We start from the raw sequence: 26,076 nt of genomic DNA, 5'->3' as shown, positions 1-26,076 counted from the left end.
CTGTAAAAAAAATTATGAGACAATTGGGGAGATCCTAACAATAACTGGATATTTGTTGATGTTAAGGAATGATTATTTTTTAGGTATGATAATAAATAAAATATAAAAGTCCTTTTCTTGTAGAGATATCTACTGAACTACTTAGAGATGAAAATATATAAAGTTTGAAGCTTGCTTCAAAACAATCGAGTGAGGGGGAAAGTGGGCGGGAGAAGAGTTGAAAGAAGGTGAGCTCTGAGTTGATAAATGTTGAAGCCGAGTGGTGGGTACATAACATGTATTATACTATTCTCTCTATTTGATATAGTTTTGAAATTTGTCATTATAAATGGGAAAGCCATTTTGATAGGACTTTCTAAATTGCTTTTCAGATGCTGAAAAAGTTTACATTCCCACCAACAGTGTATGAGATCGCCCATTTCCACACGCCCTTGCCACATTGGGTATTTGCATTCTTTGAATATTTTGCCAATCTGATAAGGAAAGTGGTATTTTGTTGCTTTAATTTTAAGGTATCATTTTAATTAGAGGTTTTGTTGCCATTTGCACCTCAGAGGGCCCTTCATCATCTCCAGTCTCCAGAAACAATCTGCTTGTTTATGTTTTGTACAAAAGAAGAGTTGTTCTCAGACAGCTCTGTGAACCCGGCATAACAGGCAGTACAGCCATTGCCTTAGCATCCGTCTTTATTGCAGTTTCCTTTCAACCGGCACGGTTTTTATTTCCGGCTATAACACCTCAGTGATTATCAGTTTATTCCATGACCTGGATAGATTCTGGATAGAAAGTTAGAGTGAGGGTTTAACATAGATGATGGGTGCTTTTTTTTTTAATCCTTAGCAAAGAGGTTCCTGTTTTTTCAATTGTCTGTAGTGGTGGCAAAATCCATTTGAAGCCTTTTTCATATACGCATTCCCTTGTCTGTAAGGAAGGCAAGGGACTCTCCAGACCTAGAAGCACAGTCTCTGCTTTGTTTCTGAAAAGGAACATGTGTGGCTCCCCACACACTGAGAGGAAAATATGCTGCCCTCATAATTGGTCTCAGTAGGAACCAGAAGCATTCTGTTGTGTTTGCTGCTGTCCAGTGTAGTTTCATGTTTCACTCTCGGATAAATTGTATACTGAAATGCATTATGTCGTTTCAGAAATAATTACCGAGAGTGATGTTAAGTGGGAAGGAGAAAGTATACGACGAGTTTAACAAATTCCTTTTCCTCTCACCATGCTTTATTGTGTGTGACAAAATGCACGGGCGTAAACTATTTTTGATACTAATCTTTTCCTCTAAGTGAAGTTGGCACCGTGGCTCCCCGCCCCGCTGCCTGGCTGTTGCCTCAGGAGCAGGTGTGTTACCTCGTTGCTCGGTGCTCAGGTACTCACGGTGTATGTGCTGTTTACCGTCTTGAATCGGCTCAAGTCCGCAGGGGCCATTGTGATGTAGTAGAAAAGCAGGGCAGAGTCAGAATGTGGATTTCATCTCTGCCACTTAGGAGCTGGGTGCTAAAGTGATCTGGCCTCAGAGGAATTTAGATACATGCCTGGCACGCAGTAAATGTCAGTTGAATTTGAATTATTAATGAAACAAATCTGTAATGCGTGCCTACTGTGTGTTAAGGTCCAATGTATCTGAAATACACAGTTCTTACCTACAAATGATTATCCTCCCTGCTTTCCATCCCTTTTCGACGGTAACTTGCATGATTCTGGTATATGTTCCACCTGTGCTTTAGCATCAGTCCCTCTAGGAAATGCTGAAGGCTGCAAGCCTTTTCCTTGCCACAGCCTTTGAGGAGAGTTCCAGCCCAGGGACGAGGAGGTTGTCGGTCTGTTTTGATGTCAGCTTTCTCAGCAGTGGCGAGAAGCCAGCAGTAACTTGCCTGACCGCAGTCTTTCTAGCAGCATCTGTTGGGGAAAAATACAGCTCAGCTTCATGGGAGTAACTCCCAATTGCTGAATCCATTCTTTCAGGTTGGCTCTGCAAAGAGGTAAAGAATTTATGAGGAGTGGAGGTGGATATATGCTTTGGTTTGTTCAGTGTGTGATAACATTCATCACTAAGGCTGGCATAAGCTTTGAGTGGCTTAGGGTAAAGGGTGATATCGAAGCTGCGCTCTGAGACAGCAAGTGGGAGCCGACCAGATCAGGGTGCAGAGGGGGTGGCAGATGCAGTGCTGTCGCCAGAAGTCCCTGTTCTTTTGCTTGTTGACGCCTCATGTCAGTGGGCATTTTATTGTTGTCATTGAAGTTGAAGCAGAAGCATCTCCCAGAATCTTGTTCTCCTGTCTACACTCCTGAAAGGCCCTGAGCTACCGATGGAATGTCATGCAAGGGTCTGGCTCCTGGGTTAAGTGAATGCACGTTAAAACACGCGTGTGCTATCTGAGGTAACTGATTTTATCTGCTTGCTTCAGCCTGAGGGTTTCCCATGTTGGGCAGTGACCTTTAACTGCCTTGGCAGGTCAGATTCTGTAATATTGTTTCTTTACAGAGTTTGAGAGGTTCTTAGATGCACAACTGAGAAAGGATGTTTCTCTGAAGAGCTGCAGAATGTCATTTCCCAAAGGGCCAAATGTATTTCCACAGACTAATCTTCACTGGATACCTGCTATGTGGCCAGCAGCCTTTTAAGGTTGTGAAGGAAATACATGCTGTCACCTTGGTCCTTAAAGAACTTACGATAATAATAATAATCTATTATTATTAATCTTAAGCACTTACTAAATGCCAGACACTCTACTACTGGCCTCATATACACATTGCTCCACTTAATCCTCACAACAACCTATGAGGTATTATTACCATGCCCATTTTACAGATAAAGAAACACAGGTTTAGAGAAGTAAGTTAACCTGCCAGCATCTTAATCCAAATCTGTCTGACTCCAAAGCCTGTGGTCTGCTTGCGTGAGGTACAAGTTAGAGAGGCAAGCTGGGCTACCAGGAAAATGCACACGAATTGGCAATGGAGACAAAGCTACGAGGAACAGCTAAGGTGTGACATGTCAGAACCAAGATTCTGAAAGATCTTGGCAGACTGAAAGAACAGAAAAGACAATAAAATGAAATATACTAGAGATACATGGCCATTTAAGTAAAAATCAGCTATGTAAGTCCTGAGCAGGAGAAAAAGGGTTCAGTAGCACTCTTTGAACGGACAAGAGGACCCAGTGACCTGCCAGTTCCAAATGGGGAGCACTAGGACGTGGCGGTCTCCAGCAAACGCTGGTGCAAGCTGATGGGGATCCGCTGAGGGGTGAATGGACACAGCAGGACTGTGAGCAGTGGGTCAGTGCATTAGGGGCTTTGGTCTTGAAGTACTGGAGGAACGGTCTTCATGTGGCACAGAGGGGGCACTTACTTGGTGCAACTCGAGAGGGAAGTTGGGGAGGTCTTGACTCCATGGGAACATCCCTGAGCTGTTCCAGAGCCATCCGGGCTGCCTGCTGGGCGCCATGAGGAAACGTGAAGCCCAGGCTGGACGGTGTTGCTGGGTGGGATTCTGTGACTCCAGGGGCTGCAGAAGGTCAGAGCAGAGAGCGGACGCTGTTCCCAGAGAAAGCGGACAACGAGGACAGGGTTTAGACGGTTGCCAAGGGAAGAGCATTCTAGGCGAGGAAAGACAAAGGAAAAAAAGGGAGTAGGCACTCAAAACACATCTTACTTGTTGAACAGGGAGAGGGCGTGGCTTGAGTATGAGTAATGGTGCTAACGGGGCAGGAGAAATGCGCTTGCACAGAGGGATCTGAGTGGTATATATCCCAAGGCTGCTTATTTAGGAGGTGAGAACTTTTAAGGTACCATTCTTTTCTTCTGGTGTATTTGGTCAAGTTGCATTAATCAAATCCATGAGCCAAACAGTGTCTTATTTGCAAGAGACTAATTTCAGTGTGATGAACAAAATAGGCATCTCCTTCCTTGTTACTTACAAACCTCGGCCTCTCTGAAGTGTGTGAAAGGAGAGCTGGTACCCACTGAATTTTACCAACTGCGTCTTGCACCACGTGTTCCATTTTAAAGCCACGTGGTTGAAGGTGGGTCAGATCTTTACCTGCATTATGGTGTGGCCACCTGCAAAGGCAGGAGGGTCCCCACCCCAACCAAACTGAGGCTGATGATACCACACATGCTCCAGGAGGGTTTGGAAGGGTTTGTTACTTTCATATTTGAAGTCTCCGGGGAGACAGGGCAGGCCCCTCATGCAGGTTTGGAGAGGCTGAGAGAGCAAGGAAGTGGGACTTGAGGTGACGGCTGGGATCAGCACGAGAGTCCCCAGCACATGGGCAGGGGCTTGTGGGATGTGAAACTCCCGCTGGCACTGGTGGAGCCCAGATGTTGGGCAGAAACAGCGAAAGGGAAAACAGATTCCTTATTACAGCCCGTAGATGGAAATAAGAGTCATTTCTGCAGGGCCTTGAAGGGAGCTGGCGAGAAGAGTATTGGGCCCAAACCTTGTATTCTGCGTGTGTGTCCCAGCTAACCCCAAACAGGCTGTACTAACCTTACGATTAAATGTCGTCCAGGCCTCGTTGCCGGTGCACAGCCAGGTGCTACCTTCAATTGAGGGTGTGGATGGCTCGGACCCTTTGGCGACCCTGCAGAACCCCATGGCCAGACTGGAGGCCAAGGAGGAGGAGGACTCAGAGGAGGACTCGGAGGAGGAGGAGGAGGACGGTGAAGACACAGACCTGGACGACTGGGAGCCTGACCCCCCTCGGCCCTTTGACCCGCACGACCTGTGTACGTAGAGCCGCCTCTCGGGAGCGTGTGTGGCGCAGGGTGGGCTGGCCCCTGCTGGGGCTCCTGGCACAGACGCTGCTCCCGGTCTAGGTGTCCCCCTCACTCCGTCCTCAGGCAGCCTGTGAAGGAGGCCTTGGCTGTCCCTAGAGTTCTGATTGTACCGATGAGCGGACTGAAGCCCAGGGGAAACTGGGCAGCCTGCTCAGTGCCATAGGGGGCCGGGGCTGGGTCAGGAGCGAGCCTCAGTCTCTGATCCCAGAACTCCAGCTGCCAGACCGTGATGTTGTCCAGTCCTGGCAGATCCGGCCATTTCCGATTCCACAAGTTCCCTTCCTGCTTCACCTCTCTTCATACCGACCTGAAAAAATGCCTGTTATAAAAAGAAGCCTGTTATGAAAAGACACCCCAGGCACCAGAGAGCTGCATTTTTCGAATCGACTAATGCTCCCCACAGTCTTGTGAGGTCGGCAGCTTTCCCAAGGTCGTGCTCAGTTGTTCAAGAGTCAGGGTTCAAACTTGGGTGTCTGCTGGCTGCAGGTGCCCAGGACGACTGCCTGTCCGTCCTGCCTGCTTAGGGGGCGGGTCCTGCTTCCACCCACCAAGCCATTGCCGCTGCCCATCAACTTCGTGCCTAGATGGCAAAGTCCTTATCTCCTCTTGTGAGTTATGAGACCCTGCAGAGCTTTGAGGTCTCACCGTATTTCCCCTGGACCTTCCGTGTAGTTGTGGTAGGCCTGTTTGCATGGGGCCCGTGTTCATCTCCACGCCCAAAGAAGGGCTTCCTCATTTTGCTTTTCTTTGAATTCATAAGTTTTCAAGGCAACTCCTTAGTCAAATACACACAAGGTCACTTTATCTTATAAATATTAATATAAGATAGCTCTCCATTATTGGAGAACTGTGGAAATTGAAAATACCCATTTTCTAAGTCAGGTCATCACACAGCCAGAGTTGGGTAAACTATAATTGGTTAATTAGATTTGTTTAGGGTCATGAGTATGCTCTCCATGTGGCCCAGTCACTTTTTTCTGTTTTGTGGCTGTACCTATCTCATTCTGTCGGTGAGCGGACAGATGGGTGACACTGGGAAAGGGAGTGAATGTGGATGCTTAGTGCCAACCGGTCACTCGCAGAATGAGCTGAAATACATATCAGGGCTGGGCTAATTGTATCATCCAGGTGAATGAAAGATGGGATGCTAAATTCATTCATTTCAGCATTACCTTCACACAGTACACATGGAAATCTCAAACTCAACAGCGCTTTTTCTGTTGATTTAGACATGCCCAGACAATAAGGCTTCTATAACTCCCTTTGAGGAAACTGATTAAACAGTATTGTCGGGTTTTTAAAAAACAGCTTTATTGTGCTATAATTTACATACTATAAAATTCACCTAATTTACATAGTATAAAATTCTCATCAGATTTTGCAACATTTAGCCTAATAAGCTCTTCTTTTCTCTTTTCAGACATGTTATAATTGATTTGTAAGTTTAATGCCACTATTTGAATGAATATCCAATAGAGGAATACATCACAGCCTGCAAATTATTTCCGGCAGGCCGCAAGCTAATTCTGCCTGATTTTAGAAGAAAAGTACAGGATTTTAGTGGTCTCTGAGGAGTAATGTGTTACAATGGAACGGGTATTGCAGTTGTAGGAGTTCATTGAGTTTGGGCTTGGAAATTTAGATTTGGGGATTTTTCAGGTTGGAACTTTTTCCCTGAGACTGTCACACTGAGGATTTCTCTCTCGTGTAGGGTGTGAAGAGTGTAATAACGCACACTCTTCCGTGTGCCCGAAGCATGGCCCCCTGCATCCGATCCCCAACCGGCCGGTGCTGACTCGGGCGCGGGCCAGCCTGCCCCTGGTGCTGTACATCGACAGGTTCCTGGGCGGTGTGTTCTCCAAAAGGCGGATCCCCAAGCGCACCCAGTTCGGCCCCGTGGAGGGGCCGCTGGTCAGGGAGTCAGAGCTGAAGGACTGTTACATCCACCTCAAGGTAATTTATGCTTCAACATAGTCCAGTCTCATTCTGAGGATTTTTAAGGGGCACGCGTTTTCCCACCAAGCCTCTTAATGCAGTCTCATAGCAGTTCGCTAGTATTTTTCTTTCTATGCTTGACTTGTTTCAAATGGAGACGTTTTCTCTCTCACCAATGACACAGAGGGTACAGTTTCAGTCCCCGAAGTCTCATTGTGAATAATTCTGAGAGGTGTAGTTCTCAGGGGCTGAATTAGTCTGGGAGGGCTGCCAGAATCAAACACGACAGACCGGGGGAGCTTAAAGAACCGATGTTTGTTCTCTCACAGTCCTGGAGGCTGGAAGTCCAAGGCCAAGGTGCAGGCAAGGCTGGCGCCCTGTGAGGCTGCTCTCCTTGGCTTGCAGGTGGCTGCCCTGTGGCTGCCTTTGCACAGGGCTGTCCCTGTCTGCAAGATGCCTCTGGAGCTTCTCTGCGTGTCCTGATCTCCCCTTCCTATGAGGACACCAGTCAGATGGGATTGGGACCCACTCTTTCAAAGCCCTGTCTCCGAATGCAGTTACATTCTGGGCTACTGGGGGGCTAGGGCTTCAACATACGAATTTTGGGGGGACAGAATTCATCCCATAAAAGGGACTCGACAGCTTTTTTTTCAAATTAACTTTGACTGGAACACAGAATTACGTCGACTCATGTTATCTGTTAATTCCCCTAATGTTTTTAGGAAAACCTCTTTTCAGTTTTTTTTTTTAAATTAATTAATCAATTTATTTATTTATTTTTGGCTGCGTTGGGTCTTCGTTTCTGTGCGAGGGCTTTCTCTAGTTGCGGCGAGTGGGGGCCACTCTTCATCGCGGTGCGCGGGCTTCTCATTGCGGTGGCTTCTCTTGTTGCGGAGCACAAGCTCCAGATGCGCAGGCTCAGTAGTTGTGGCGCACGGGCCTAGTTGCTCCGCGACATGTGGGATCTTCCCAGACCAGGGCTCGAACCCGTGTCCCCTGCACTGGCAGGCAGATTCTCAACCACTGCGCCACCAGGGAAGCCCCTCTTTTCAGTTTTTGAAACAGGTCTATCCTGTTGAATCTTTTGTTGAAGAATAGTTCACGGTGTGTTACGGTATATTTACACTGATGTCTGTTCCTCCCTTTTGATGCTTTTGCTTCTATCCAACCCCTCTGCTGTCTTCTTCTTGGAGAGCCACTCTGTAGAACCAAGAAAGGCAGTGGGGAGGGAGAATTTTGGTGGTGTGTTTTTGAGAAATCAGCAGCTGCCATGGGGAGATTTTCTTGGTGAGTGCTCAAGGTGTCCTAGAAAGAATATAACTTTGTAAAGAGACATACCTATCACCAGGCTACATATTATAAATGAAATGCTGTTGAACCCCCAAAGGAAGTAACTTGTAACAAACTGGAGAGTATTTTGCTTGCATTTTCTGGCTTATTAGTAGCATTTTTGGATGTGTTAGTTAATGATGAAATATCAACCAAAGCTGTCCACTCAGGGTGCTAACTTTTAGATTTTGCTAAGTAATCCTCCTATAGGTGAGTCTTCAGAAAGTATCTTTTTCCTGTTCCATTCGGCAAGACACAATTCCAGTATCTTTCTAGATACAAAGGGGAGAATCAGCATATCTGGTTAATTTCAGGAACAATATCTTGTATATCGTTACATGAATATCTATCATATTAGAGGTTTTGTGTATGTGTGTCTTTTTACTTTCACTCTGGTTGCAGGTTTCTCTTGATAAAGGTGACCGAAAAGACAGGGATTTGCATGAAGACCTGTGGTTTGAGTTGTCTGACGAGACCCTTTGTAACTGGATGATGTTCGTGCGCCCGGCCCAGAATCACCTGGAGCAGAACCTGGTGGCTTACCAGTATGGCCACCACGTGTACTACACAACAATCAAGAACGTGGAGCCCAAGCAAGAGCTTAAGGTACAGTGCTGGGTCAGTGGCGCCTTTGCTAGGAATTGCAATTGCTTCATGCTTTTCCTACTTTTCTTTTCCCTTTGCAGAGGGATTCTTTAAAAAATGGTCCTTTTCTTGTAATTCACTTACTTACTGAGCACTTGCTGTGTACTGTACACTTCTAATAATCCCACAAATAAAACAGAATGAAAAGTATATGACTTTTGAGATCTATCAAAGGCATTCATGAAGGTATTAGGCCCAGGGGTGAGGAAGTAGTTGCTTTGGGGGCACAGGCAGGTCTGTGGGATTAAAGATGGGCTTACTTCACATCATTTACACATTCTAAGGAAGAGTTAGTTGGGAAACAGGAGATCTTGTAAAATGGGATTCAGATGTATGGGCAAGATTTCTTTATCTGAAGACTCATTTTACCCAAAGAATTCTATGCACTGACTTCTGAATTTAGGAATATATTTTTTGGGGGATAACGCTCTGTAGGAATTTGTCTAACTATTAACTCTTGATGATTAATGAAAATTCCACTATGATTCTAAGGGAAAATCCCCTCCACCCCCCCCACCCCATTTTTAAAGCTATGTTAGGAATATGGTAAAAAGAGGGGGTCAAAATATTAAAGTTATAAATGAAAAATATGTTAGAAATGATTGCTTTGGTACATGAACACTGAATAGCACTGTGCCTCAGTGTGGTAAAGTGAGAAATAGATACTTCTTTGGGGGGAACAAAGACCTAGACTTTGTTTAAAAGCTATACAAACCCTGCGTCTTTGAAACCGTCAAGTAGATAGTCCATAACCTCCAAAGAAAATGTGTAGAAGGAGATTCACATCTCACACCTGTATTCCAATAAATTCTTGATACTGAATGAATACTTTTTAACTGTGGAGGGGAGATTATTTTCTCTTTTAATGCAGTAGAAGGCAGACAGATACAATTAAATAAGAATATAATAGTTCAATATAATGAACAACCAAAACAACAGAATGGGGGAAATATTTGTAATACATGTTAAAAGGTTTGAGTATACAAACTGAGAGAAAGTTGTGTGCCTCTAACCTCACTACATCCAGATGGACAATAAATAAGTATTGGGAATAGACTTTACTTGGGGGAGGACTCAAATAGTAAAGAAATGTTAAAAATTTTTTTTAAATGTTGATAATTTAAAAACCCTTAAAGCAACTATGAGTTAATATTTTTGTTAATTTAAACTAGCAAAAATAAACAGATATAATACAAGGAGTGTGAGGGTTTAAAAAATAGGGAATTGTTTCAGAATTGCAATATTTTATAGAATATTTCTGACAGTAGGCAGCAAAAATGTTCTTGGCTGAGTAAACCCAATCCTTGAAAATAAGTCTGAGGAAATAATTATAAACAAAGATAGAGCTAGATACATTAGCATTTTGTAATTGTTTTACTGACTCAGACATTAAGGTGCACCATTATTTTACACACCATTAAGAAAAAAAATACACTGCCACCTGAGCTATGTTACAGTGCTTATTTTAATCAACAGAAATCATTATTTTATATTTATTGCAGGAGCTATTTTGGACTTATTTAGACATAATTTTGAAATCACATCACACTTATGCATATTTAAAAAGGTACAATATAAGCAAAATAAATTGGTTAAGGTATAAACTGCTTTCTGTGCAGTCTGACTTTTTTTTTCTTTAACTGGATCATTGTTTTACTTTATCATGGATGTTTGTGCTTTTGTATATCTGTCATCTTCTGTGCCATCAAGGTGTTGATGATGATGCAGTATTTTTAGAATAAGTGCTCCACTGTCACCTCTGGGATATTTTTCCAAGCCACTGATAGCTTTTCTGTAAGTTTTGATGCTGTGCTTTCCCACTGACTGAACCCATATGTGTCTTTTTCCTCAATTGAAACACATGTCCTTGGAAGTTGAGAGTTTTTTGATCAAGTCAGTGGGAAGTTTCTGATCACTCGATGTTTGATACCTTAATGAGAGTTCCTGCGGTATGATCACACCAGCCTTGCATTGCTTTGAAATTTCTTTCGTTTATTCTGAGGGAGATGGCAATTTTTTTTGGCCTTCATTTGCATTGCTTGGCAAGTGTAGCATCTCGCGGAGTGCCAGTGGGACACATAACCAGAATGAGGTGAGAATAGAGAGATCTCGGCCAGGTTTGTGCAGGAGCAAATGCAGGTGGTCACGGCTACGTCAGGGCAGTGACCACAGAATGCCATGGACTGGGAGGCACACTCTGACTTCTGAATCAGAGAATATGAGAAACATACCTCTTGGAATCGATGAACGAGGTAGAATTTATAACAGCAGAATGATAAACTACCTAAAAGTCCAACCACAGGGTCATGGTCAAGTAAATTATAGACTACAGACTCTGTAGAATATTATTCCACAGTTGAAAACAAAGTCTCTCAGTGTGATTATTTCCATATGGTTAAAATAATGTTCCACAACAATTGTATATGATGAATTCATTTAGTGACCAACACATGGAGCTTGTACTATGTTCCAGATACTAGGAGAAGACAGACTGGTGCCCTGCATTCAAGGAACTTGTCCTCTAGAGGGGAGGTGGACAGAAAGGTGTAAATAAGCGAATAATATCAAATAGTGGGAAGTGCTGTGAAGGGCACAAAAGGTGTGAAAGGAGCAGATAACAGGAAAGGCCCCAGTTTAGGTGTGACGGGAGAGGGCGGGCCTTGCTGAGGAGGTGACAGTGAAGAACCCAACATTCCTGGTGGTGGAACAGCAAGGGCAAGAGCTCTACATGTTGGAGGAACTGAAGGTGGGTAAAGGAGAGTGGTGGGAGCCCTTTGCAGACCAGCGTCAAGCACTTGAGGTTTACTGAGAACCAAGCAGCTGTTGCAGGCCTTTAAGCACGGGAGTGAGTGATGAAATCAGACTGTGTTTCCAGAAGACCGCACTGGCTCCTGTATGGGGACTGGAACGCAGGGAGCAAGAGTGGAAAAGCAGAGGCTCGTTAGAAAACCAGGCAAGAGCTCATCTTGGTGTGCGTCTAGACGGAGGACGTCTGAGCCCCCGAGAGTCCTTACTGAGGCATTACAGAAGAAAACAGAAATACGGTGGTCCAGGGGCTAAGCCTCCGCGCTCCCAATGCAGGGGGCCTGGGTTCGATCCTTGGTCAGGGAACTAGATCCCACATGCCACAACTAAGAGTTCACATGCCACAACCAAAGATCCCGCCTGCCGCAACTAAGACCCAGTGCAGCCAAATAAATAAATATATTTTAAAAAGGGTTAGCTTTTAGATTTCAAGTCTGAGCAACTGTGTGGAAGGTGGGGTGTTTATTGAGATGGGAAAGGTAGGCAGGGGTGGGGGGCGAGGAGGGGAGCATCTGGAAGTCAGTTCCTGACAAGCGCCATCAGGCAGGTAGTAGAATGTAGGTAGAGGGCAGGAGGGGAGGGTCCGGGGTAGAGGCAGTGACCTGGGAGTCATTAGCACAGAGTTGGCTGCAATGGATGCGATCACCTCAGGAAGAAATAAGAAGGCCCTGGACTTGGACTACGCTTCGAGGAACAGCACTGTTCAGGGGTGCGGGAGGGGAAGGACAGCCAGACAGGGAGACTGAGCAGAAGCAGCCCGCGGGGTAGGACGGAGGAAGAGGCTCAGGAAGGTGGGGTAGCTCTGATGACCCAGCAGTGTCGGGGTGGAGCCACCATGATCACAGCTGTGGAGAAACCGGTGTTTAAATACACATAAAAGAATTGGAAGAGTCTCTGCTTCATGCACATCAAGAGGCTGTTGATGTTATCTCTCGTGAAGTTGTTCTAATAACAAAACCAGTTTTTTATCTCTTTATTTTTTACATTTTATTGATTGATGTTTTTGGCCTCACCGTGCGGCACGTGGGATCTCAGTGCCCCGACCAAGGATCGAACCCGTGCCCCCTGCAGTGGAGGCGCGGAGTCCTAACCACTGGACCGCCAGGGAAGTCCCACAGTTTTTTACAAAGGAAAAAGAAAACACACAATGTGTCTTGGCAGACGAACTTCCTGACTGACCGTCTGTGCTAACGGGGTCACCTCACAGTTCGGCTTCTTTTGTTTGTTTGTTTGTTTTCCGTGGGCTGTAGAAAATCCTGAATTGTTTCCTGGGAGCAGGAGGAGGAATTGAAGCATGTGAAGCACATCCGGTGATGCCTTAGTCCTTGATGATGTACTTGGCTCTTGCAGGTGTGGTATGCTGCTTCCTATGCCGAGTTTGTGAACCGGAAGATTCATGACATTTCCGAGGAAGAAAGGAAAGGTGCTTGGACTTTTTCATTTTTTTTGTATTTCATATATTGATTCTAAATTGTATATATTACTTACATCTTTATGCAATGTCTAATTTTTCTACCTCTCTGTATTTAAGATATTCTAATAGGTTCTTTAGAGCTGCACATCCCTGTCTAATTCTAGGGTCAAATGACAATGACATATTTACATTTCTTTCATGGGTGCTGGAAAATTGTATTTAATATAATGAAAACCTCCAAATACTAAATTAGGACCTAGATCAGAGGATGATCCCTATCGAGATGTAATTATCTCTGAACACGGCAAGGTAGGCATTGACTTTGTTTTCAAAGTAAATGTCACTGAAGTACAACCTACATACAGAAAAGTGCGCAAATCCTAAGTAATGGCCCAATGAATTTTCACAACGTGAGGACACCTGGGCAACCTGCACCCAGATCAAGACGCAGAGCGTGGCCATGGCCCCAGGACTCCCCTGAGCCTTGTAATTCCTCCTCACTCCCAAGTGTAACTAATCTCCTGACTTCAACACCACAGATATGATGATGTGCTTGTTACCGAACTTTTTATAAATGGAATTATGTGATATGTACACTTCTGGTGTCTGGGAATCTTTTGTTTGTGAGATTCCTCCACACTGTTGTGTGTTATTGTAATTTGTTTATTCTCATTGCCTTTTGGGTTTCCATTGTGTGAATGTACCGCAATTCACGGATCTATTTCTACCATAGAAATGTGGGCTGCACAATGCAATCCTGGCCCTGACTAGCTGGAGTGAGGTCACATTCTGCAGGTCAAGGGCAGAGTCCTCCACAAGGCCCTCCCGACTTCAGACAGCAGCCTCAAGCCCTGGGGGTCCCAGGCCCCCTGCACTTCTGACCAGCTAGCTACAATTTAGGGAGTTCCTGCTAAACCCTTTATGTCTGATAATTCCCTAGCACGATTCATGGGACTCAGAAAAGTGCTATACTTACGAGTACCATTGTATTATAAAGCATGCACGCGGGGACCAGCCAAATGAAGAGACACTCAGGGCAAAGTTTGGGAGGATCCCAAATGTGAAGCTCCCATGTCCTTAGGCCGTGTCACGACCCTGGAGCACTGATGTATGATTACCAGCCTAGAAGGCTCACCTGAGCTTCTGTGTCCAGAGTTTTTCTCAAGACATCATCACATAGGTGTGAGTGATTGGCTCCTTGGCCTGTGATTGAACTTGCTCTCCAGCCCCTGCTCCCCGCCCTGGCTGGTACCACCTGGCTCAAAGCCCCAACCCTGTAATCAGACGGTTGGTCTTCCTGACACAGCCAGCCCCATCCTGAGCCATCTCATTAGCATAAACTCAGGTATGGTCACAGATCACCAAGACGTGCTTCTTACTTGGAGATTCCAAAGATTTAGAGGCTATTTCCCAGGGACCAGGGACAAATGCCAGCAAAATTCTTTATTATACAGCAGGGTCGTTTCCAGTTTCTGGCTAATATGAGGGTGCCACTGTGCACATTCTTGCATGTCTTTTAGTGAACATATGTGCATATTTCTGTTGCGTGCACATCTAGGAGTGGATTGCTGGGTCATAGGGTATACACATAATCAGCTTTAATGGGTACTTCTGAACATTTTGCTAAAGTGATTACATTGGGCATTGATTTTCAAGTTATTTGTGATACAATATGCCATCTGATTATGAAACTTGGATCTGAATCACTGGGTTATCTGCATACAGATTTCCATTGTAGCACTCCTTGTCTTTCCAGTGTGGTAAGGTCGTGTGTGTGTGTGTGTGTGTGTGTGTGTGTGTGTGTGTGTATGTATTGCGGGGTGGGAGAGGGTAGCACAAGGGTGTTTGTTCCTTTGATGTCTTATGCAAATATATCAGAAAACAAGATCCTAAAAATTATTCTCTGTCAAACTTTAGCCTTTGGTTTTATAACAGAACAGCAGACATTGCGTATTTATGAACACTGGGCTACGCTGAGATGGGAATGGTGTGGGTACTGGGCATCTGAGTTTTATTGGTGCCTGTTGATCACCAGCCTCCGTGGTTTCTCTCCCACGACTGCAGTTCTTCGAGAGCAAGAGAAGAACTGGCCCTGCTACGAATGTAACCGCCGATTTATAAGCTCAGAGCAGCTGCAACAGCATCTCAATTCGCATGATGAGAAACTGGATGTGTTTAGCAGGTATAATAATAAGGGGGGAAGATTTCAAAAACTTAGTTTTTAAAGTTCCAGGGTCATTTCTATATCATCTGTGAATTTATGAGTCTGTGTGTGTGTGTGTGTGCGCACACGCACGCTTGTGTATAGACAGGTAACCAGGTAGGCTGCTGAAGGACATTTCTTATCCGTCATTTCCTTTTTTCCCCTAGTCCTCATTACTACTTGTGTCTTTTCCAGCATAACCAATACCCAGCAATAGGACAATCTTTTCACCTTAGTAAAATCTCCCATAACTAGAGGTTCTGAAATAGGAATTCTTCTTATTTTCAAACTCTTCTCAGTAGTAGGATTCCTTCATCAGACTAAGTCCTATGTTTAATTCCCACTATATAAAAAAGGTAGGTGAAGGAGAATTCCACAGGATGGCGTAAGCAGCAGCTGGGTCACATAGGCCTGATGGGTAGTGGCAGGAAATTTGAATTTAATTCTATGTGTGATAAGAAGTCTTTAGAGTCTGCTGATCAAGGGATATTGTGATGTCAGTTACATTTCTAAACATCACTGTGGATAAAAATAAAAACATCACCTTAGCTTGTATTGCAGTAAGAGTGAAGACAGGGAGTCTAGTTAGAAGCTATTTCAACAGTTCAGATGAAAAATGAGAGTGGTTCCGGGCAGAGTAGTCCAAGTGGGACAGATATAAGGTTGCCAGCTATTATGGGATTTGAAGAGAAGAGATGGTGTGAAATGGCATTTAGGGAAGTGGGAGAGTAAATATTCCAGGGAAGTCCGGTGTGATTGCCTGCAAGGTGAGTGAGGGCTCATGTGAGTCACGGCTGTGTCGTCCCCAAGCATCTTTCACTGCGAGGGTGCCCGTGCAGAGCCGGCAGGAAGTCGGTTTCACCAAGCGCATGCAACGCAGCAAGAGTGATGAAGCAGCAGTGGGGAGGGAAGAGCATGTACAAGGGAGTGACTCCAGTGAAGGACCTTGGAGCTTACGAGTGGAAGAACGGAGAGAAAACATGAAGAGGACGCAGGACTGCAGACAGGGGAACAGGACTGGACTGGAGCTGGTGGTGAGGCGGAAGGATCCTTGAGTCCAGGTGCCCGAGGGCGTGAGCTGGGAAGTTAGGATACGGTGTAGAAGCGGGCGAGGCATGGCATCAGGACAGTGGGGATTCCGCACCTCCCAAGGACGACAAGGCTGAGGGTGTCACATCTTCTTTATCCATTCATCCGATGATGGACACTTAGGTTGTTCCCATCTCCGGGCTATTGTGAATAGAGCTGCAATGAACATTTTGGTACATGTCTCTTTTTGAATTATGGTTTTCTCAGGGTATATGCCTAGTAGTGGGATTGCTGGGTCATATGGTAGTTCTATTTGTAGTTTTTTAAGGAACCTCCATACTGTTCTCCATAGTGGCTGTATCAATTCACATTCCCACCAGCAGTGCAAGAGTGTTCCCTTTTCTCCACACCCTCTCCAGCATTTATTGTTTCTAGATTTTTTGATGATGGCCATATACAATGGAATATTACTCAGCCATAAAAAGAAACGGAATTGAGCTATTTGTAATGAGGTGGATAGACCTGGAGTCTGTCATACAGAGTGAAGTAAGTCAGAAAGAGAAAGACAAATACCGTATGCTAACACATATATATGGAATTTAAGAAAAAAAAATGTCATGAAGAACCTAGGGGTAAAACAGGAATAAAGACATAGACCTACCTGAGAATGGACTTGAGGATACGGGGAGGGGGGAGGGTAAGCTGTGACAAAGCGAGAGAGAGGCATGGACATATATACACTACCAAACGTAAGGTAGATAGATAGTGGGAAGCAGCCGCATAGCACAGGGAGATCAGCTCGGTGCTTTGTGACCGCCTGGGGGGGTGGGATGGGGAGGGTGGGAGGGAGGGAGACGCAAGAGGGAGGGGATGTGGGAACAGGTGTATGTGTATGACTGATTCACTTTGTTATAAAGCAGAAACTAATAAAAAATAAAAATAAAAAAAAAAAGGCTGAGGGTGTGACCATGGGAGCAAACGTCTGGCGTGCACGGAGGACACAGCGGGAGTTCCGTCGCTCCCTCCTGTGTATCCCGAAAACCCCGACCATGGCTCTGTTATAGCACTTTTTATATTCTATTGTGAGGCTTGGCTTATATGCCTGCTGCCTCTACTGGACATCTGAGGGTAAAAACTGTTGCATATAACTTACCGTCTTTAGTGTCAAGCTCCGTGCATGACACATTGTAGATAAAAATGTCTGTTAGCCAGCTGTTAAAAGAAATTTGAGACAATTAGGCAGATTTGAACTTTGGCTAGATTTAAGAAATGTTGAGCAACTATCACTTATTTTTTAGGTGCGATAAAGTTGTGGAGATATGTGTATTATATATACATATATATGTCCTTATGTTTTAGAGGTACATATTGAAATATTTACAAATGAAATGATGTCTGGGATTTATTTCAAAATAGCCTAATGGGTATGTGTGTGGGAGAAGTGGTGAGGCTATAGATGGGATAAAACTGGCCATGGGGAGACTTCCGGGTAAGATGGCGGAAGAGTAAGACGCGGAGATCACCTTCCTCCCCACGGATACACCAGAAATACAGCTACACGTGGAACAACTCCTACAGAACACCTACTGAACGCTGGCATAAGACCCCAGACCTCCCAAAAGGCAAGAAACTCCCCACATACCTGGGTAGGGCAAAGCGGAGAGATTCCCGCACAGAGGATCGGTGCCAACCGGCACTCACCAGCCCGAGAGGCTTGTCTGCTCGCCCGCCGGGGTGCGCAGCGCTGGAAGCTGAGGCTCGGGCTTCGGTCAGAGCGCAGGGAGAGGACTGGGGCTGGCGGCGAGAACTCAGCCTGAAGGGGGCTAATGCGCCACAGCTAGCCGGGAGGGAGTCCGGGAAAACTCTGGAGCTGCCGAAGAGGCAAGAGACTTTTTCTTCCCTCTTGGTTTCCTGGTGCGCGAGGAGAGGGGATTAAGAGCGCTGCTTAAAGAGGCCCCACAGACGGGCGCGAGTCGCGACTGAAAGCACGGAGCCCAGTGACGGGCGTGGGATGCTGGGGCTGCTGCTGCCGCCGCCAAGAAGCCTGTGTGCGAGCGCAGGTCACTGCCCACACCGCCCTTCCGGGAGCCTGTGCAGCCCACCACTGCCGGGGTCCCGGGATCCAGGGGCGGCTTCCCTGGGAGAACGCACGGCGCGCCTCGGGCTGGTGCAACGTCACGCCGACCTCTGCCGCTGCAGGCTCGCCCCGCACTCCGTGCACCCCCCTCCCGCCCGGCCTGAGTGAGCCAGAGTCCCCGAAGCGGCTGCTCCTTTAACCCTGTCCTGTCTGAGCGAAGAACAGACGCCCTCCGGCGACCTACACGCAGAGGCGGGGCCCAATCCAAAGCTGAGACCCAGGAGCTGTGAGAACAAAGAAGAGAAAGGGAAACCTCTCCCAGCAGCCTCAGAAGCAGCGGATTAAAGCTCCACAATCAACTTGATGTACCCTGCATCTGTGGAATACATGAATAGACAACACATCATCCCAAATTGAGGAGCCCGGAGTCAGTGCTGTGCCTCTGAGGTGGGGGAGCCAACTTCAGGACACTGGTCCACAAGAGACCTCCCAGCTCCACATAATATCAAACGGCAAAAATCTTCCAGAGATCTCCATCTCAACACCAGCACCCAGCTTCACTCAACGACCAGCAAGCTACAGTGCTGGACACCCTATGCCAAACAACTAGCAAGACAGGAACACAACGCCACCCATTAGCAGAGAGGTGGCCTAAAATCATAAAAAGTCCGCAGACACCCCAAAACACACCACCAGACGTGGACCTGCCCACCAGAAAGACAAGATCCAGCCTCATCCACCAGAACACAGGCACTAGTCCCCTCCACCAGGAAGCCTACACAACCCACTAAACCAACCTTAGCCACTGGGGACAGACACCAAAAACAACGGGAACTACGAACCGGCAGCCTGCAAAAAGGAGACCCCAAACACAGTAACATAAGCAAAATGAGAAGACAGAAAAACACACAGGAGGAGAAGGAGCAAGATAAAAACCCACCAGATCTAACAAATGAAGAGGTAATAGGCAGTCTACCTGAAAAAGAATTCAGAATAATGATGGTAAAGATGATCCAAGATTCTATTTCCCAGATCCAAAATCTTGGAAATAGAATAGACAAAATGCAAGAAACAGTTAACAAGGACCTAGAAGAACTAAAGATGAATCAAGCATCGATTAAAAACACAATACATGAAATAAAAAATACTCTAGATGGGATCAATAGCAGAATAACTGAGGCAGAAGAATGGATAAGTGAGGTGGAAGATAAAATAGTGGAAATAACTGCTGCAGAGCAAAATAAAGAAAAAAGAATGAAAAGAACAGAGGACAGTCTCAGAGACCTCTGGGACAACATTAAACGCACCAACATTCGAATTATAGGGGTTCCAGAAGAAGAAGAGAAAAAGAAAGGCACTGAGAAAATATTTGAAGAGATTATAGTTGAAAACTTCCCCAATATGGGAAAGGAGATAGTTAATCAAGTCCAGGAGGCACAGAGAGTCCCATACAGAATAAATCCAAGGAGAAATACGCCAAGACACATATTAATCAAACTGTCAAAAATTAAACACAAAGAAATCATATTAAAAGCAGCAAGGCAAAAACAACAAATAACACACAAGGGAATCCCCATCAGGATAACAGCTGATCTCTCAGCAGAAACTCTACAAGCCAGAAGGGAGTGGCAGGACATAATTAAAGTGATGAAGGAGAAAAACCTGCAACCAAGATTACTCTACCCAGCAAGGATCTCATTCAGATTTGATGGAGAAATTAAAACGTTTACAGACAAGCAAAAGCTGAGAGAGTTCAGCACCACCAAACCAGCTTTACAACAAATGCTAAAGGAACTTCTCTAGGCAAGAAACACAACAGAAGTAAAAGACCTACAATAACGAACCCAAAACAATTAAGAAAATGGGAATAGGAACATACATATCGATAATTACCTTAAATGTAAATGGACTAAATGCTCCCACCAAAAGATACAGATTGGCTGAATGGATACAAAAACAAGACCCATATATATGCTGTCTACAAGAGACCCACTTCAGACCTAGAGACACATACAGACTGAAAGGGGATGGAAAAAGATATTCCATGCAAATGGAAACCAAAAGAAAGCTGGAGTAGCAATTCTCATATCAGACAAAATAGACTTTAAAATAAAGACTACTAGAAGAGACAAAGAAGGACACTACCTAATGATCAAGGGATCGATCCAAGAAGAAGATATAACAATTGTAAATATTTATGCACCCAACATAGGAGCACCTCAATACATAAGGCAAATACTAACAGCCATAAAAGGAGAAATTGACAGTAACACACTCATAGTAGGGGACTTTAACACCCCACTTTCACCAATGGACAGATCATCCAAAATGAAAATAAATAAGGAAACACAAGCTTTAAATGATACATTAAACAAGATGGACTTAATTGATATTTATAGGACATTCCATCCAAAAACAACAGAATACACATTTTTCTCAAGTGCTCATGGAACATTCTCCAGGATAGATCATATCTTGGGTCACAAATCAAGCCTTGGTAAATTTAAGAAAATTGAAATTGTATCAAGTATCTTTTCTGACCACAATGCTATGAGACTAGATATCAATTACAGGAAAAGAGCTGTAAAAAATACAAACACATGGAGGCTAAACAATACACTACTTAATAACGAAGTGATCACTGAAGAAATCAAAGAGGAAATTAAAAAATACCTAGAAACAAATGACAATGGAGACACGACGACCCAAAACCTATGGGATGCAGCAAAAGCAGTTCTAAGAGGGAAGTTTATAGCAATACAATCCCACCTTAAGAAACAGGAAACATCTCGAATAAACAACCTAACCTTGCACCTAAAGCAATTAGAGAAAGAAGAACAAAAACATCCCAAAGTTAGCAGAAGGAAAGAAATCATAAAAATCAGATCAGAAATAAATGAAAAAGAAATGAAGGAAACGATAGCAAAGATCAATAAAACTAAAATCTGGTTCTTTGAGAAGATAAACAAAATTGATAAACCATTAGCCAGACTCATCAAGAAAAAAAGGGAGAAGACTCAAATCAATAGAATTAGAAATGAAAAAGGAGAAGTAACAACTGACACTGCAGAAATACAAAAGATCATGAGAGATTACTATAGGCAACTCTATGCCAATAAAATGGACAACCTGGAAGAAATGGACAAATTCTTAGAAATGCACAACCTGCCGAGACTGAACCAGGAAGAAATAGAAAATATGAACAGACCAATCACAAGCACTGAAATTGAAACTGTGATAAAAAATCTTCCAACAAACAAAAGCCCAGGACCAGATGGCTTCACAGGCGAATTCTATCAAGCATTTAGAGAAGAGCTAACACCTATCCTTCTGAAACTCTTCCAAAATATAGCAGAGGGAGGAACACTCCCAAACTCATTCTACGAGGCCACCATCACCTTGATACCAAAACCAGACAAGGATGTCACAAAGAAAGAAAACTACAGGCCAATATCACTGATGAACATAGATGCAAAAATCCTCAACAAAATACTAGCAAACAGAATCCAACAGCACATTAAAAGGATCATACACCATGATCAAGTGGGGTTTATTCCAGGAATGCAAGGATTCTTCAATATAAGCAAATCAATCACCGTGATACACCATATTAACAAATTGAAGAAGAAAAACCATATGATCATCTCAATCGATGCAGAGAAAGCTTTCGACAAAATTCAACACCCATTTATGATAAAAACCCTGCAGAAAGTAGGCATAGAGGGAACTTTCCTCAACATAATAAAGGCCATATATGACAAACCCACAGCCAGCATCGTCCTCAATGGTGAAAAACTGAAACCATTTCCACTAAGATCAGGAACAAGACAAGGTTGCCCACTCTCACCACTCTTATTCAACCTAGTTTTGGAAGTTTTAGCCACAGCAATCAGAGAAGAAAAGGAAATAAAAGGAATCCAAATTGGAAAAGAAGAAGTAAAGCTGTCACTGTTTGCAGATGACATGATACTATACATAGAGAATCCTAAAGATGCTACCAGAAAACTACTAGAGCTAATCAATGAATTTGGTAAAGTAGCAGGATAGAAAATTAATGCACAGAAATCTCTGGCATTCCTATATAGTAATGATGAAAAATCTGAAAGTGAAATCAAGGAAACACTCCCATTTACCATTGCAACAAAAAGAATAAAATATCTGGGAATAAACCTACCTAAGGAGACAAAAGACCTGTATGCAGAAAATTATAAGACACTGATGAAAGAAATTAAAGATGATACAAATAGATGGAGAGATGTACCATGTTCTTGGATTGGAAGAATCAACATTGTGAAAATGACTCTACTACCCAAAGCAATCTACAGATTCAATGCAATCCCTATCAAACTACCACTGGCATTTTTCACAGAACTAGAACAAAAAATTTCACAATTTGTATGGAAACACAAAAGACCCCGAATAGCCAAAGCAATCTTGAGAACGAAAAATGGAGCTGGAGGAATCAGGCTCCCTGACTTCAGACTATACTACAAAGCTACAGTAATCAAGACAGTATGGTACTGGCACAAAAACAGAAAGATAGATCAATGGAACAGGATAGAAAGCCCAGAGTTAAACGCACAGACATATGGTCACCTTATCTTTGATAAAGGAGGCAGGAATGTACAGTGGAGAAAGGACAGTCTCTTCAATAAGTGGTGCTGGGAAAACTGGATAGGGACATGTAAAAGTATGAGATTAGATCACTCCCTAACACCATACACAAAAATAAGCTCAAAATGGATTAAAGACCTAAATGTAAGGCCAGACACTATCAAACTCTTAGAGGAAAACATAGGCAGAACACTCTATGACATAAATCACAGCAAGATCCTTTTTGACCCACCTCCTAGAGAAATGGAAATAAAGACAAAAATAAACACATGGGACCTAATGAAACTTAAAAGCTTTTGCACAGCAAAGGAAACCATAAACAAGACCAAAAGACAACCCTCAGAATGGGAGAAAATATTTGCCAATGAAGCAACTGACAAAGGATTAATCTCCAAAATTTATAAGCAGCTCATGCAGCTCAATAACAAAAAAACAAACAACCCAATCCAAAAATGGGCAGAAGACCTAAATAGACATTTCTCCACAGAAGATATACAGACTGCCAACAAACACATGAAAGGATGCTCAACATCTTTACTCATTAGAGAAATGCAAATCAAAACCACGATGAGATATCATCTCACAGCAGTCAGAATGGCCATCATCAAAAAATCTAGAAACAATAAATGCTGGAGAGGGTGTGGAAAAAAGGGAACACTCTTGCACTGCTGGTGGGAATGTGAATTGGTACAGCCACTATGGAGAACAGTATGGAGGTTCCTTAAAAAACTACAAATAGAACTACCATATGACCCAGCAATCCCACTACTGGGCATATACCCTGAGAAAACCATAATTCAAAAAGAGACATGTACCAAAATGTTCATAGCAGCCCTATTTACAATAGCCCGGAGATGGAAACAACCTAAGTGTCCATCATCGGATGAATGGATAAAGAAGATGTGGCACATATATACAATGGAATATTACTCAGCCATAAAAAGAAATGAAATTGAGCTATTTGTAATGAGGTGGATAGACCTAGAGTCTGTCATACAGAGTGAAGTAAGTCAGAAAGAGAAAGACAAATACCGTATGCTAACACATATATATGGAATTTAAGAAAGAAAAATGTCATGAAGAACATAGGGGTAAGACAGGAATAAAGACACAGACCTACTAGAGAATGGACTTGAGGATATGGGGAGGGGGAAGGGTAAGCTGTGACAAAGTGAAAGAGCGGCATGGACATATATACACTACCAAATGTAAGGTAGATAGCTAGTGGGAAGCAGCCGCATAGCACAGGGAGATCAGCTCGGTGGTTTGTGACCGCCTGGAGGGGTGGGATAGGGAGGGTGGGAGGGAGACGCAAAAGGGAGGGGATATGGAAACATATGTATATGTATAACTGATTAAATTTGTTATAAAGCAAAAAATAAAAAAAAAATCCTTAAAAAAAAAAAAACTGGCCATGAGTTGATAAGTATTGAAATGAGGTAGCGGGTACACTGGCCCCCTTGTATTCTCCACATTTGCCGAGGTTCGGAATTTCCCATAATAAAGAATCTTTTAATGTGGTGTTTGCTGGATGTGCTATGGAACCGGTGAATTAGAAATTTGTTCTGACCTTCCAGAAGATTATAGTAAAACAAGGGCATTCCTTTGACTCTATAGCCACATTCCATGGAAGGAACATGAGGTGAGCAAGGGAAGACTGGAATCTTGTATCCAGGACACACGCTAGGCGTGTTCTGCCCTGTCTGCGTTGCTCACAGAATCGCAGAGATGTGTGCGAGCTTCCAGAATTTTTGGTAGCAAAATGGTGTCAGTGCTTTGACTTTTTAAAGCTCCTTTTATTCTGAATAATTTAAGACATCTCTTTGAGCTATATAGATGGCAAAGATGCGAACTTTGGAAAGTGTGTATGAGCAAAGTGATTGTTTCCATTAGAAAAAGAGAATCAGGAAAAGAAATAAAGTGAGAGGAAATCAAGATTTGGGGTGAATCCGGATCATTCAGGGAAATACTTGTTGCGCAGTATTGTGTAGCCATGACTATAACCCCATGTCTTGTCCCCAGAACAAGAGGCAGAGGAAGGGGGCGAGGCAAGAGGCGGTTTGGCCCAGGTCGACGGCCGGGACGCCCTCCCAAATTTATCCGCTTGGAAGTAACCAGTGAAAATGGGGAAAAGTGTGATGATGGGACACAGGTATGGGGGATGGGAAAGCAAGAGCTCTTCTTGGATGCCTGATTAGAGAACTTATGAGAAGCATTACTGGACTCAAATACAAACGCCTCTCAGAGGGCGATAGGCCTGCCTGTCAGTGCTGTGCTGCCTGTTAATTAAAGTCTGACTAGAGAAAGGCTAAAAAGAACGTTGTTTCAAACGTTACTTACAACAAAAACCCAACTCTGCTGCCCTAAAGGTTTGAAATTGTCCAGAGACATTACTAGGGGACTCTGTTTAATTAGTTTAAACAATTAAAATGATGTTATTCCAGAAGAGTCCTGTCATAGTCTTCTCCTCACAAAATGATCTGGAATGTCTCATGGTTTTTACATCCTGTGGATGGTTACCTAACTAATTTTCTCAGAAGGAAAATATTCTTTTCTGAGCATAACGACGCTAGTCATTTAAAAAATAAAGCAGCAATTCTAAATCCTAGCACTAATGTCTATCTAGGTAGGGAAATAATTGCTGGTTATTGCAATTTCAGGACTTGCTGCATTTTCCCACCAAGGAGCAGTTCGATGAGGCTGAACCCGCAACTCTGAATGGGCTGGACCAACCAGAGCAGCCCGCGCTCGCAGTCCCTCAGCTGCCACCGGAAGCGCAGTCTTCTCTGGAGCACGAGACGGAAACGCATGAGCTGCACCTGCAGCCCCAGCACGAGGAGAGCGTGCTGCCCGCCCAGAGCACCCTGACGGCCGACGACATGCGCAGGGCCAAGCGCATCCGGGTAAGCGGGATGCCCGGATGCCCCCCCACCCTCTCCCAGCCCTCCGCCCCGCAGCCGCTGACCTCTGTCCAGGCGGCCAGCCGCGTAGGTACCCTGCCGTTCACCACCGCTTCTGAGGCTTGCTTGCGTCTAGCCTATCACAGGCTCAAGCCCCTTGTTTTGGAAGAAAGTATGAACTGTTTCTCTGGGTCTCTGGGTCCCGTGGCAGGCTGGCATGGCTGGTCCGAGATGCCAAAAATTTAGCAGCGACTCAGAAGCCTGGCTCTTGGCAGCATCCGGACTGGTGTAGTTAGAGTAGAATAACTCTCTGGATGCCTAAACTCACAGTTTGGAAA

At 44.3% G+C, this 26,076-nt stretch overlaps 1 protein-coding gene across 2 annotated transcripts in view; it reads left to right on the top strand.

The window, feature by feature from the left end:
• The window catches only part of PRDM10 (PR/SET domain 10), a 97,808-nt gene that overhangs the window by 46,297 nt on the left and 25,435 nt on the right, over positions 1 to 26,076 (top strand). Inside the window, exons 5-12 of one of the 2 annotated variants that reach the window (XM_082628376.1) lie at positions 372 to 443; positions 4,520 to 4,736; positions 6,499 to 6,740; positions 8,454 to 8,657; positions 12,852 to 12,924; positions 14,980 to 15,097; positions 24,861 to 24,990; positions 25,499 to 25,741. In XM_082628376.1, the coding sequence (XP_082484502.1) occupies positions 372 to 443; positions 4,520 to 4,736; positions 6,499 to 6,740; positions 8,454 to 8,657; positions 12,852 to 12,924; positions 14,980 to 15,097; positions 24,861 to 24,990; positions 25,499 to 25,741 (1,299 nt within the window). The remainder of the gene's footprint in view (positions 1 to 371; positions 444 to 4,519; positions 4,737 to 6,498; positions 6,741 to 8,453; positions 8,658 to 12,851; positions 12,925 to 14,979; positions 15,098 to 24,860; positions 24,991 to 25,498; positions 25,742 to 26,076) is intronic. The other variant, XM_082628377.1, reaches the window with a different exon arrangement.

The sequence above is a fragment of the Mesoplodon mirus genome (assembly GCF_964341445.2).
Source record: "Mesoplodon mirus genome assembly, chromosome: 7".
NCBI classification, from domain to species: Eukaryota; Metazoa; Chordata; class Mammalia; order Artiodactyla; family Ziphiidae; genus Mesoplodon; species Mesoplodon mirus.
This window is presented reverse-complemented; position numbering and strand designations above follow the sequence as displayed.